A 14,090-nucleotide genomic window follows, 5' to 3' on the forward strand; every position below is an offset into this window, starting at 1 on the left:
AAATGGGGTTTCGAAATGATGATTTAAAAAAACACAAACTTTTCTGGCCCTCTGTGAAAAAGTAATTGCCCCTCTAACCTAATAACCGGTTGTGCCACCTTTGGCAGCAATAATTGAAATCAAGCGTTTACGATGATTTGTGATGAGTCTTTCACAATGCTTTGGAAGAATTTTGGCCCACTCTTCTGTGCAGAGTTGTTTCAATTCTGCAATATTAGGGGGTTTGCTAGCATGAACAGCCTGTTTCAGATCACACCACTGCATTTCAATAGGATTTAAATCCCTTAAACTTAAACTAAACTAAAACCTTAACTTTGTTATTTTTGAGCCATTCAGAGGTGGACCTGCTGGTGTGTTTTGGATCATTGTCATGCTGCATGCTCTAAGAACGCCGGAGTTTGAGCGCACAAACTGAGGACCGGATGTTTTCCTTCAAAATTTGCTGGTACACAGCAGGATTCATTCTTTCACCAATTACAGCAAGTCGTCCTGAACCTGAGGGAGCAATGCAGCGCTAGACCATCACACTGCCACCACGATGCTTCACTGTTGGTATAGTATTCTTTTAATGGAACGCTGTGCCATTTTTTTGCCAAATGTAATGGGCCATACACCTTACAACAAGTTCAACTTTTGACTCATTAGTCCACCAAATGTTCTTCCAAAGGTGTGGAGGATCGTCAAGATGCTTTTTGGCAAATGGAAGACCAGCCTTTATATTCTTTTTGGACAGCAATGGTTTTTGCGTTGAAAATCTTCCATGGATGTCAGAATTGGCCAGTGTTTTTCTGATAGTAGAGCAGTGGCGGGCGGCGCATTTCACACGTAGACATTCAGTAGTTCTACGTGTGAATCAATCCAACCCTCAATAAGTATTTTATGGCTATAAATCCTTTACTACAGCTACAGCTGCGACACATAAAAAAGAATCAATAATAACCTCAAAAATGTAAATATTATTTAGGAAAATAGACATATTTTACTCACCAAAAATCATTTTTATTTATACACAAAATCCATCCTCCTTTCTTTCCTCAAGAAGATTTCAATTACTCAGTTTTACAGATTATCCGTGCATTTCAGGTCCATCAAGAAGTTCTTTTCAATCTCCATCAAAGCTGATGCTGAGTCGAGTCTGTCCTGTTGTATTTCTGGCATAAGTTTTGATTCTATTTAGGGCTGAAAATGTCCGTTCGACAGAAGCAGTGGACACGGGGATGGTCACTGCCAAACACACTAATGTGTACAGCCGCCCCATGCTCTCACACATTTTTTTTGCTGAAAGAAGTCAAGGAGATCAGTGGGAGATTTTCCTGCAAAATTATCCATGGCATACATTACAATCAGTTCTGTTCTTAGCCGAGGCAGATCGAAAAGTGTTCTGTGGCTCTGCGTTAAGCTGGAGAAGGCTGCATGTGGGAAAGTCTTCTGGTAACAGCAAATAACATTGTCCAGAATCCTGTTGTGGAGGTGGTGGTAGTGCGCGCGAGAATCTTGCGCTCTACCTCTTTGTGCACTTGGAGCACCCGCACTGCGTTCAGTGGCGTCGTAGTTTGCCTCATATCGCCTCCTCTCGCGTTCAACTGTGTCACAAACTCCTTTACTCTTGCAAGACAAAACTGTACATCTAGTTTGTTGTACTGTAGTATTGAAAAAAGCACGTCTGAAAGCTCAAAAATGCCATTAAATGAGTGAAGCAAAAACAAAATTCAAAATCATCCAGACGTGCTTTAAATCCATCAGCACACCACACAGACTCCTCGTTGTACTGGTTATGATGCTCCAGGATGTGATGAAACAGTTCCTTTAGAGCAGCTCTCTTCTCAAATACTGTATTGACCACTCTGGATGTGTACTAGCACATTGGTGCCACACGAGGCAGACACAGCTGGCAGATTTCGTCCAGTAGCTGTGTGCGTCGAGGTGATCTCGAAAAAAAATGCAGCAAAGCCATTAAGGTGAGCAAAAAATATCTTGCATTCTTTAAGCTTCGAGGCCCCCTGGTCAGTAGTAAATTTAGCCGATGTGCATAGCAGTGTATGAATAAAGCAAACGGCGCTCTCTCCTTAACTTTAGCCTGCACCCCATTTAATCCAGAAGACATGACCGCTGCACCGTCATAACACTGTGCCACAACTTTACCCAGACATTCATTTTCCACCAAAAATTGAATGATAAGACCTACAATGTCATCGGCTCACTTCCCAATGGTAACATTTTCAAATATGACGAACAGCTCCTTGACACCTTTGCCCGTGACAACGCAGAATCAGTGCAAGCTGTGCTGCATTACTCGTGTCTGTCGTCTCATCCACCATTACAGAGACAAACAGTGCTTTTTTTAATTTCCCTTCTGAGTTCTTCCTCCGTTACTTCAGGAATAGCAGTGATCGTTTTGTATTTTGCCCGACATGCCACTAAACACTTTATTAGTGGACAGGTAGTAATGTAGATCCATGTTTCTCTCAGCAATGAGAGAAAGAAGTTCCTCATATATTCCTTTGTTTGGGGATGCAGCGCTTTCATTATGTCCCCAAAATGCAAGTTCCTGCTAGCTCCCAAAAAATGAGTCTATCAAACTTTTTAAGATTTCCCTATTTTTCTTTACCTTTTCGTTGTGGCGTTCCGTTTCCCTGCACACTTTCTCACTGAACTGTAACTCCACTGGGTTTCCCCAAAAGTTTTGGAGAGCACCGTTGCTTGTAAGTGTCCGGCAGTGCTTTGGTGTCTCATTGCTGCTTTGGTTAAACAAGTCAAATTTCCAAATCCAGTGTTGCTCCAAACACTATGTCGATCGGTGGCAAATAACAAGCACTCCCAGCAATTCAATTTGCAGTGTTCCTTGGGGCCCGTGAGCCAGGGGTAGAGCTCGTAGTTAGCGAACTGAAAGTGGCGGACAAACCCTTTTTCCGGTTGTAACAGGCTTGCTAGCTTCGGAGTTGACCGCCCTTTCTTAATGATGTCCGATTTTTCTGGAAAAGTCCGTCTGGAAAATGGCTTTGTCAGCAAATCTGCAACCAAATCTATTTGTTTTCCTCCGTCGGCCATTGTGGGTGGAGTTTGCGAGCTCTGGCTCGTTCACTCTAGCTTTGGCCCACCTACTCTATCACTAGCCAATCATAGTTTGTGTAAGCAATGGGGTATCTCTACGCCTGTAGGGAGGCCTTGGTGTGACCAAATCAAAATCCAATTGGTTAAAGCAACAGTTTTATTGACGCTTGCTTTATGCACCAGAGCCTGCAGAACTGATTGTGAAGGCCTTAAGGCAGATTTCTGACCCTAGCAACAAATAATGGCTAAAATGTGATTGGTTAAAAGCTTCAATAGGAAAATACACATCGGGAAGCAGTGCAACCAGGGGGAAAGCAATGAAAGGAAGCTGACAGACAATTTGGAATTATTTATTTTTATAAGTGTTCATGGACAAAATATAATTAACATCAGTCTGTGATTCAGATATTTCTTAGGCCAGCAGATAAGGCCCTGAAGGCCCTGACGGCACACCACTGATATGTATAATATTAATCATTATATGTACGTGTGGAATATTAATCATTATATGTATGTGTGGAATATTAATCATTATATGTATGTGTGGAATATTAATCATTTTATGTATATGTGAAACATTAATCGCTCAGTATAACGTTACCAAGGACACTTCCCCCCTGGAGCTGGCCCCGAGGACATTTAATTGTTTTGAGGACTATTGACCCGACAGATCACACAGTCCCGGGCCGAGGACTGTTGATCTGAGTTCGCAATGAAGATCTGTGAAGGATTCTTAAATTGCTTTGACTTGGATTCCGGCAGATGGCGATAATCGAATCAACCTCCGAAAATACTCGCATATTGTTTTAAAATAGTGTCGCTCGTTTCACCTTTTATGGAAATTGTTTTGCTTACATGTGCAAATTCTTACGCAGTTGTTTTTGTTGTCCGACCTGATATGCAATTGTTGTTGCAGTTGTTTTTTGACCTTAATTGTGTTATTTGGTTAGCTTATGCAATTGTTTGAATAAGATAACCTTAAGTGTTTTGATTATGTGCGACTAAATGGACAGAAGAGGATGCCTTTCTTCAGAATGCTCCGGTGGTGAGGACGAGCCAAGATCAATTCTCACTTGCAAGTTTAACGCTAGATTATGTCTCCGATGTCTCTCCCTTTATTAAAGTATACCTATTAATAAACCTATCAGGTCGCAACTCCCTCGTGTAATGTCTATGTGAGCACTGGACGGAGAGTTGCATTTTTTCAGTGTTTTTTTCCCCGTTTGTCAGTGTGTATAGACTACTTCTCCTTGGCAACTGGTCGTGCGTTATCCTATTGTGAGGACATTTGTGTGCATCATTTTGGGAATATTTTGAAGGGAATACAAAAGCAAACATCTAGGTTGCCAATGAAAGTCAGGGTGGCGGCGGGGCAAATAGAGCCGGGAGAGGAAAGGTATCTAAATTTAAAACAAAATTAGAATTAAGTTTAGTGTAAGGTTAGATTAAACTTATTTTTTAGTGTGTCTGCATTGTATTTAAAGTTCATTTAAATGTGTTTATGTTATGTTACGAGCGTGCTGCCGTGCAAAAATATACAAATGTTTTTCCAATCCAATATCCTGTTTTTGGTGTTTTTTTTCAGATGGTTAGAATGAATTAATTTGTTTTTAGATCATTTATATGGGAAACGTTCGTTTGTGTTAAGAGAAAATCGACATATGAGCTCAGTCCCGGAACACATTAAGCTCGTATCTGATCGTACATGATTTTTTCAAATGTATATGATAGATATCTGCAAAGCAATTTAGGCCACTGATTAATATTAAATGAACAAAAATTCAATTCAAATTCAAAAGCCTTTATTGTCATCATAATCGGACATAGGCCCTGTCGTCATCATCAACAACAAAAGCCTAATTGTCATCACACCCAGAAACTGCGTATGACGAAATTGGTAGTGCTTCTCCATAAGGTGTGTTTTCTCGGCAAAAGACCGAATAAGTGATAGTTTCGGACTCGTAACTTGGCATTCTGCCGTTATGGATACATCGCATCACACCCCAGAGCGGATCACTTACCTCTCACTGTCTTTCACATAACTTGAGTCAGCCAGTAGGAGGCATATCACCACCCAAACATCTTTTCATATTACCTCACCGCGAAGTTATTACACAGAAGGGATTGTGTGTTGTGTTACCGCAAGTTTAGAGTTCTGATGGATGTGGGGAAAAACTGTCCTTAAGCCTATTTGTCCGTACTTTGTGGGACCTATAGTGTCTGCCAGAGGGCAGCAGCTGGAACAGATTGTGACCAGGGTGGTATGGGTCCCTGATGATGTTCCTGGCTCTGCTGAGGTAAAGAGGGCTGGCAATGTCTTCCAGTGAGGGCAGAGAGCAGCCGACGATCTTCTGGGCAGTGTTAATAACTTTCTGCATGACCTTTTTGTCTGCTGCCGTGCTTCCAGCGTACCACACTGTGATGCAGTATGCCAGGATGCTCTCCACAGTGGTTCTATAGAAGGTTACCAGAAGCTTGGTGTCCAAGTTGTTCCTCCTGAGTACCCTGAGGAAATGGAGTCGTTTCTGGTCCTTCTTCACTACTGCCGTGGTGTTTGTAGACCAGGAGAGCTTATCCGTGACGTGGACCCCCAGGAATTTAAAGGACTGGACCCTGTCTACACATACTCCATTTATGAGGAGTGGGGCCAGATCTGTGCCGTGTTTGCGAAAGTCCAGGATTATTTCTTTAGTTTTCGTGTTCAGTGTGAGATTGTTCACCGAGCACCACGAAGACAGTTTGTTGACCTCATCTCTGTAGGCCGACTCATCCCCTCCTGAGATGAGTCCGACCACAGTGGTGTCATCGGCAATTTTGATGATGGAGTTAGACTGGTGGGTTGGTGTACAGTCGTGTGTACAGGGAGTACAGAAGAGGACTCAGTACACAGCCTAGAGGGGAGCCAGTGCTCAGTGTAATGGAGGAAGAGAGGTGGGGACCAAGTCGTATAATGAAATTGGTGGTGCTACTCCAAGCTTTTCAAAGTGTGTTTTCCCAGTAAAAAAAACATAAATAGTAGTATAAAAGTACAAAGTATAAAAAGTCACATCCCGGCTAGGTGAATTCTAAAACATTGCACAGAATTCTAAAATATCGCACAGATTCTAAAATATTGCACATATTCTAAAATATTGCACAGGTTTCTAAGATATTGCACATTGTTATTGCACACCCCGAAGTTATTGGACAGAAGGGATTGCGTGTCGTGCTAACTCAAGTTCAGAGTCCTGATGGCTGTGGGAAAAAACTGTCCTAAAGTCTATTTGTCCATGCTTTGTGAGACCTGTAGAGTCTGCCAGAGGGCACCAGCTGGAACAGGTTTTGACCAGGGTGGTATTGGTCCCTGACAATGTTCCTGGCTCTGCTGAGGTAGCGAGGGCTGGCAATGTCATCCAGTGAGGGCATAGAGCAGCCGATGATCTTCTGGGCAGTGTTGATCACCCTCTGCATGGCGAGCGAATCCTGTGACCAATTGTCCGTTCGACGAAATGTCCGGCGGCAAATCCGGCGACGAATTGTCCGTCGACCAAACGTCCGTTCGACGAAACATCCGTTGACCAAACGTCCGTTCGCCGAAACATCCGTTGACCAAACGTCCGTTCGACGAAACATCCGTTGACCAAACGTCCGTTCGACGAAACGTCCGGGGACGAAGTGTCCATCGATCGAGTGTCCGTCGACGAAATGTCCGAACACGGCCTACGTCGATCAAACGTCCGTTTGACGAAACGTCCGGGGAGGAAGTGTCGGTCGACCAAGTGTCCGTAGACGAAACGTCCGGTCACGGCCTAGAATCATTCAGGCTGTCAATGGTTGTCTTTTTAGGGACAGGGATAATGGTGGCAGGTTTCAGGCAGGATGGGATGATGGATTGTTGCAGGGAACAATTGAAGATCTTTGTGAAAACACCGGTCAGCTGGTCAGCACAGGCTTTGAGCACCTTCCCAGGTTCTCAGTCAGGGCCAGCAGCCTTCCTGGTGTTCACAGTCTGCAGTACCTGTCTCACTTCATGTTCCTGAAGCTCCAGTGTACTGCTGCAGGGTGGCGGTGAATGTGTTGAGACTGGGTCTGATTTGTCAGTCTCAAAGCGGGCAAAGAAACGGTTCAGTTTCTCTGCTAGTGAGGCTGCGTTAACAGACACATTATTGTCATTGTAATTGGTAATATGTCGTATTCCCTGCCACATCTTCTTTGGGTTATTTCCTGCGAAGTGCTCTTCAATTTTCCTTGTATATGCTGCCTTGGCCTTTTTAATGCCTCTCTTCAGCTCTGCTCTGGCAGCGCTGTATTGTGCTTTGTCCCCTAACCTGAAGGCGGTGTTACGGCATTTGATGAGTTCCTGTGTCTCACTGGTCATCCAGGGTTTTGGTTAGAAAAACCTGTATCCGTTTATTAACAGTGACGTTGTCCGTGCAGTTTTTGATGTAGGAAAGTACAGTGCCCTTGTAGTCCTGGAGGTTGTGGTGTTCAAAAATTTCCCAAATGGTGCGGGAAAAACAGTCCTGCAGCTGAGAAAGGGCGTCCTCGGGCTATGTTTTTATTATCTTTATTCGTGGCCTTGTTGGCCTCCGGAGTGGGGTGTATGCCTGGGTGAGGGACAGGCAGAGATGGTCTGATCCAGCTAGGTGAGGGAGAGGTGTGGCTCTCTAAGCATGTTTTATATTAGAATAAACATGGTCTCGATTTTTATCTCCTCTGGTGTGACACTTCACGTACTGGATAAACTTAGGCAGAACAGTCTTTAAACATGCTTTATTGAAGTCATCAGCGACAATAAAGACTCCATCGGGGTGGTCAAGCTGCTGTTTGTTTACAGCCGCTAGCAGGAGGCTAAGTGCCGTGCTAACATTAGCATCCGGTGGGATGTAGACAGCCATTACAATGTCAATTGTTAGTTATCTAGGTAGATAGAAGGGCCTGCACCGTACTGCCAATAGCTCTAAATCCGGGGAGCAGTGAGTGTTAATGATCCTACTGTCGCAGCACCATACATTGTGTATGTACATGCAAAGTCCCCCCCCCCCTTTGCTTTTCCTTGATAATTCTTTCAAACGATCGTTTCGGAATAGCGTCCGGCTAGCTAGCGATACTGCGGCGTCGGGGATTTGCGGGTGTAGCCATGTTTCCGTGATAAAAATAATGTTGCAGTTCCTGACAAAGCTGTTGGTAGCAAGCTGAAGTTCCAAATCGCCCATTTTGTGGGTGATGGATCTGGCGTTGGTCAAGAAGATGCTCGGAAGCGGTGCTCGGTGTGGTTGCTGCCTTAGCTCAGCAGCTAGGCCCGCCCGGCATCCGCGCTTTTTCTTTCTTTCCCTTTGCCGCCTCCGTCGTACTGAGTGGGCTGACTATCCATGGAGATCCCGGTGGATCGAGATGTCCTCGGGGATATCGTAGGTCCGTTGGTAATCTGTTGTGAGGATATATCGCATCTCCTCCCGAGAGTAATTAAATCCTGGCGACTGTAGAAAAAGTTTGCCTCGCAAATGTTAGTAAATAACAATAAGATTGAGAAAACAAAAAACAAAACTGGAGAGCGTTGAGCCGCTGCGCGCCGCCATCTTGGATCCGTGGCAACAACTACCACCAGCAACAGCAGACAACTATCAGTAACGATCAGACATTAACCCAGTAATGAGAAGCAATTATATATTATAAGTTAATTAGTATGACATCTAGACAAATGTATTTGGAACCCAAAATAAAAAGGAAATCTAGGGACTTGAACATGTCTGCAAAGCAATTTAGGCCACTTATGAATATTAAATCACCATGGCAACAACCACCACCGGCAACAGCAGACCACTAACAGTTAAGATCAGACATTAATCTTTCTTACAGTAAGCAGTAATGAGAAGCAATTATATATTATAAGTTAATTAGTATGCCCTCTAGACAAATGTATTTGGAACCCAAAATAAAAAGGACATTTGGGGCTTAAACAAAAGTAGTACATGAGGTGAAAAATTGCCTAATTTAGATAAAGAGTGTGAAATGTTCACCTGTGAGGAGCCCAATGAAGTTTGGTGCAGTCTAAAAGTGTTCCCACGTAGGTCCTCTTCCTCCAGGTCACGTTGACCACCAACACGCCTGACAGAGACAGGCTTAAATTCTATCACGTTGTCAACATATCAATTTTTTATAACGTACTGTATATTGTGCAGTATGATAATGTCAAAGTTGATAGTCCAGGGGTAGGAAAATCGGTTTTAAAGGGGATGTAGGTTTTTGTTCTACCAGAGACAACACTAGGAATTTGACCAATCAGGTTTCCCTAAATATCTATCTATCTATCCATCCATCCGCCCGTCCGTCCGTCCGTCCCTACCCCTTACCCTTGGAATGTGGGAGGAACCGGAGTACTCGAAGGAAACCCACACAGGCCCGGGGAGAACATGCAAACTCCACACAGGTGGACGTGACCTGGATTTGAACCCAGGACCCCGGAGCTGTGAGGCTGACGCGCTAACCTCTCGTGGCACCGAGCCGCCCCATATATTTATACAAAAAAACTCTATTTGAGCGGCACCTCTATTTGAACGTCACCTCTAATTGAACTTCACTACGGGGTTTGAAAAATAGAGTGGCATGCTGGTGAAATAGAGGTTTTTCTCAACCTGAGAAGGTGGTCAGTTGGCAAATGCCTTCTTGCCTGGGATTCATACTGTTGTCACATTAGCGATGCCACCAAGAAGCAATTGAAGAAGCTCCATATTGATGTGGCTGTGATAACAGGAGGCTGCACCAAATTTATACAGGCCCCGAGGTCTACTGGAACGCCCCATTCAAGGCCAAAGTCCGACTATTCTACGAGAACTGGATGTTGCATGGCGAGAGGAGCTACATACACCAAATTCGGCAACATGCGAGCACCAACAATGGAAGTTTATTTTGAATGGATTGTCGATGCTTGGGGTCATCTGCCGAAGGATCTAATCATCAAGTTGTTCAAGGGATGCAGACTGATCAGCGCTCTCGACGGCTCGAAGGATTGCCAGATCCATTGTTTCTGGTCAGATGGCCCGATTCAGACTGGTTTGCAACTTCTCCAGCAAGCGCGAGCCAATGCTGGCGACGATGAACGTGAATTCACTCAGACACTCGACGCTGATGCGGAAGGTGATGTGAATGACGAGGACAGCTACAACAGCGACATGTCACTTGATTTTCACCAGTGAATTTGGAATTACTTACGAGTAATTGCCTTGTATTTGTGCCTTTTCTTAAATAAATATGCATTTGTTACCTGGTTTCTCTTTTTATCCATAAAATGTACCGCATCTTCTCAAAATTCTGACCAGGTAGTCGAAAAATAGAGCGGCACCCTCTAAATGAACGGCACCTCTAATTGAACGGCACTACGGGGGAAAGTTTGAAAAATAGAACGACATGCCGTTGAAATAGGTTTTACAATATATATATATATATATATATATATATATATATATATATATATATATATATATATATATATATATATATATCAGCGGCGGGCAGTGAATTTCTAAGAGACGCCTTCAATTCTCTATCTGAATCAATCCAACCCTCAAAAACTGTTTTATGGCTATAAAACCTTTACTGCATTGACAGCTGCGACACATAAAAAATCATCAATAATAACCTCATACAATTGAAATATTATTTAGGAATATAGCCATATTTTACTCACCAAAAATCTTTTTTATTTGTACACAAAATCCATCATCCTTTCTGTCCTCCTTCTTTTCTATCGCCATCGAAGCTAATGCTGAAAGTCGAGCCTGTCCTGTCATATTTCTGGCATAGTAATTTTTATTCGATCTAGGGCTGAATTGCGGGTTGACAAAACCGCTATTAAATCAACACAACAATATATTTGCTTGTGCAGCTGGCTCCAGATACAAGTTTGGTAGCTCTGGCTAGTCCACTCTATCACTAGCCAATCATAGTTGGTGAAAGCGATGAAGTATCCCTATGCCTGCGAGAAGGCATTGGTGTCGCCAACTCGAAATCTGATTGGTTAAAGCAACAGTTTTATCTGTGCCTGTTTTATGCAGCAGAGCCGCAGAACTAATTGTGAAAACCTCAAGGCAGATTTCTGACCCTGGCAACAAATAATAGCTGAAATGTGATTGGTTAGGTGCTTAAATATGAAAACACACATCTGGAAGCAGCGCAACCAGGGGGAAAGCAATTAAAAGAAGCTGACAGACAATTTGGAGAGAGGGAGAGAGAGCAAGAGAGGGAGAGGTAGAGAGAGAGAGAGAGAGAGAGAGAGAGAGAGAGAGAGAGAGAGAGAAAGAGAAAGATAGAGAGAGAGCAAGAGAGTGGGAGAGAGAGAGGGGGAGAGAGAGAAAGATAGAGAGAGAGAGAGAGAAAGAGAAAGATAGAGAGAGAGCAAGAGAGTGGGAGAGAGAGAGGGGGAGAGAGAGAAAGATAGAGAGAGAGAGAGCAAGAGAGTGGGAGAGAGAGGGGGAGAGAGAGAAAGATAGAGAGAGAGAGAGAGCAAGAGAGTGGGAGAGAGAGAGGGGGAGAGAGATGTAGGGAGATAGGGGATGAGAGAGAGAGAGAGAGAGAAAGATATATATAGACAGAAAGATAGAGGGAGAGAGAGAGCAAGAGAGTGGGAGAGAGAGGGGGAGAGAAAGAAGGGGAGAGAGAGAAAGATAGCAAGAGAGAGAGAGAGCAAGAGAGTGGGAGAGAGAGAGGGGGAGAGAAAGAGGGGGAGAAAGAGAGAGGGAGAGAGGGAGGGAGAGAGAGCAAGAGAGGGAGAGGGAGAAAGAGGGGGGAGAGAGAGGGAGACAGTGAGATAGAGAGACAGAGAGACAGAGACAGAGAGACAGAGAGACAGAGAGACAGAGAGACAGAGAGACAGAGAGACAGAGAGACAGAGAGACAGAGAGACAGAGAGACAGAGAGACAGAGAGACAGAGAGACAGAGAGACAGAGAGACAGAGAGACAGAGAGACAGAGAGACAGAGAGACAGAGAGACAGAGAGACAGAGAGACAGAGAGACAGAGAGACAGAGAGACAGAGAGACAGAGAGACAGAGAGACAGAGAGACAGAGAGACAGAGAGACAGAGAGACAGAGAGACAGAGAGACAGAGAGACAGAGAGACAGAGAGACAGAGAGACAGAGAGACAGAGAGACAGAGAATGACATAGAGAGACAGAGAATGACATAGAGAGACAGAGAGAGAGGGAGAGAGAGAGGGAGAGAGAGAGGGAGAGAGAGAGGGGGAAAGAGAGGGGGGAGAGAGAGGGAGACAGTGAGATAGAGAGACAGAGAGACAGAGAGACAGAGAGAGAGAGAGAGAGAGAGAGGGAGAGAAAGGGGAAGAGCAAGAAGGGAGACTGTAAGAGAGAGAGAGAGGGGAGAGAGGGAGAGAGAGAGATGGAGAGAGAGGGAGGGAGAGCGCAAGAGAGCTAGAGGGAGAGAGAGGGAGAGAGAAGGAGAGGGTGAGGGAGGGAGAGAGAGAGAGAGAGAGAGAGAGAGAGAGAGAGAGAGAGAGAGAGAGAGACGGAGAGGGAGACAGGGAGCCACAGAGGCAGGGAGGCAGAGAGGCACGGTGGCACGCAGACACAGAAACACAGAGACCCAGAGACAGAGAGACACAGAGAGACACAGAGATACAGAGACACAGAGACACAGAGACACAGAGACACAGAGACACAGAGACACAGAGACACAGAGACAGACAGAGAGACACACAGAGAGACACAGAGATACTGAGACACAGAGATACTGAGACACAGAGATACTGAGACACAGAGATACTGAGACACAGAGATACTGAGACACAGAGATACTGAGACACAGAGATACTGAGACACAGAGATACTGAGACACAGAGACAGACAGAGAGACAGAGAGACAGAGAGACAGAGAGACAGAGAGACAGAGAGACAGAGAGACAGAGAGACAGAGAGACAGAGAGACAGAGAGACAGAGAGACAGAGAGACAGAGAGACAGAGAGACAGAGAGACAGAGAGACAGAGAGACAGAGAGACAGAGAGACAGAGAGACAGAGAGACAGAGAGACAGAGAGACAGAGAGACAGAGAGACAGAGAGACAGAGAGACAGAGAGACAGAGAGACAGAGAGACAGAGAGACAGAGAGACAGAGAGACAGAGAGACAGAGAGACAGAGAGACAGAGAGACAGAGAGACAGAGAGACAGAGACACAGAGAGAAACAGAGACGTGGGGCAAACTATTCCAGAAACGGCCGCAGTGGATGCAGGTTTTCATTCCAACCTATAAGCGGAAACATTTCCACAAATCTATTAACTTTGAAGTGCGATCAGTGGATTGCAGTCAGGTGCTCCTTGTTTCAGCAGAAACCTCATTGGTTAAATTCTCTCTTAAACAATGTGATCGTTTGGAACAAAAACCTGCACCCACGGTGACCCTCGAGGACCAGTTTGCCCACCTTTGCTGTTATCGAATTGGCCTCACAGTTCTGGGGTAGATGGTTCAATCTCAGGTTGTTGTGGAGTTTATATGTTGTCTCTAAGCTTGTGTGAGTTTTCTCCAGGTACTCCGGTTTACTCCCACATTCCAAACACTTGCTGGTTGAACACTCTAAATTGCCCCTACGTATAAGTGTGAGCTTGAATGGTTGTCTGTCTCCTTATGTCCTGCTTTATCACAGATTTGGGGTCTCCTCCGCCTGGTGCCCACAGTTCGCTGGGATAAACTACAGCACCCCTTGCGACCCTTGTGAGGATAAGCAGTTCAGAAAATGAATGTATATATCTAGGTTCAATATTCACCCCAACTCTTTTAAAAAGTATCCATTAGTAACCAAAGTTGAATCAAATAAAACAAATCCCAAACCTTATATAATTGTGTCATGACTTTTATCAAAATTTTACATCTGAAAATATTTGAAACAAAGACAAAATATAAATAAGGCGACACAACCACAGTCTTCTTCTTCAAAATTGAATTCTGGATCGGATGGTTCCAAACTTAAAAGATTGCTTTGAAAGAAGAAACATCCTAAAGGCATTATTATCAATGCTAGCAAGTGTGATTAACAGTTGGCTTGGACACGC

At 44.4% G+C, this 14,090-nt stretch overlaps 1 protein-coding gene across 1 annotated transcript in view; it reads right to left on the reverse strand.

Moving 5' to 3' along the window:
- znf608 (zinc finger protein 608) overlaps positions 1–14,090 on the reverse strand; it is an 89,780-nt gene that overhangs the window by 41,947 nt on the left and 33,743 nt on the right. The window contains exon 3 of the mRNA XM_077600767.1: positions 9,051–9,138. Coding sequence (XP_077456893.1) covers positions 9,051–9,138 — 88 coding nt within the window. The remainder of the gene's footprint in view (positions 1–9,050; positions 9,139–14,090) is intronic.

This window comes from Stigmatopora argus, chromosome 5, assembly GCF_051989625.1.
Source record: "Stigmatopora argus isolate UIUO_Sarg chromosome 5, RoL_Sarg_1.0, whole genome shotgun sequence".
NCBI lineage: Eukaryota > Metazoa > Chordata > Actinopteri > Syngnathiformes > Syngnathidae > Stigmatopora > Stigmatopora argus.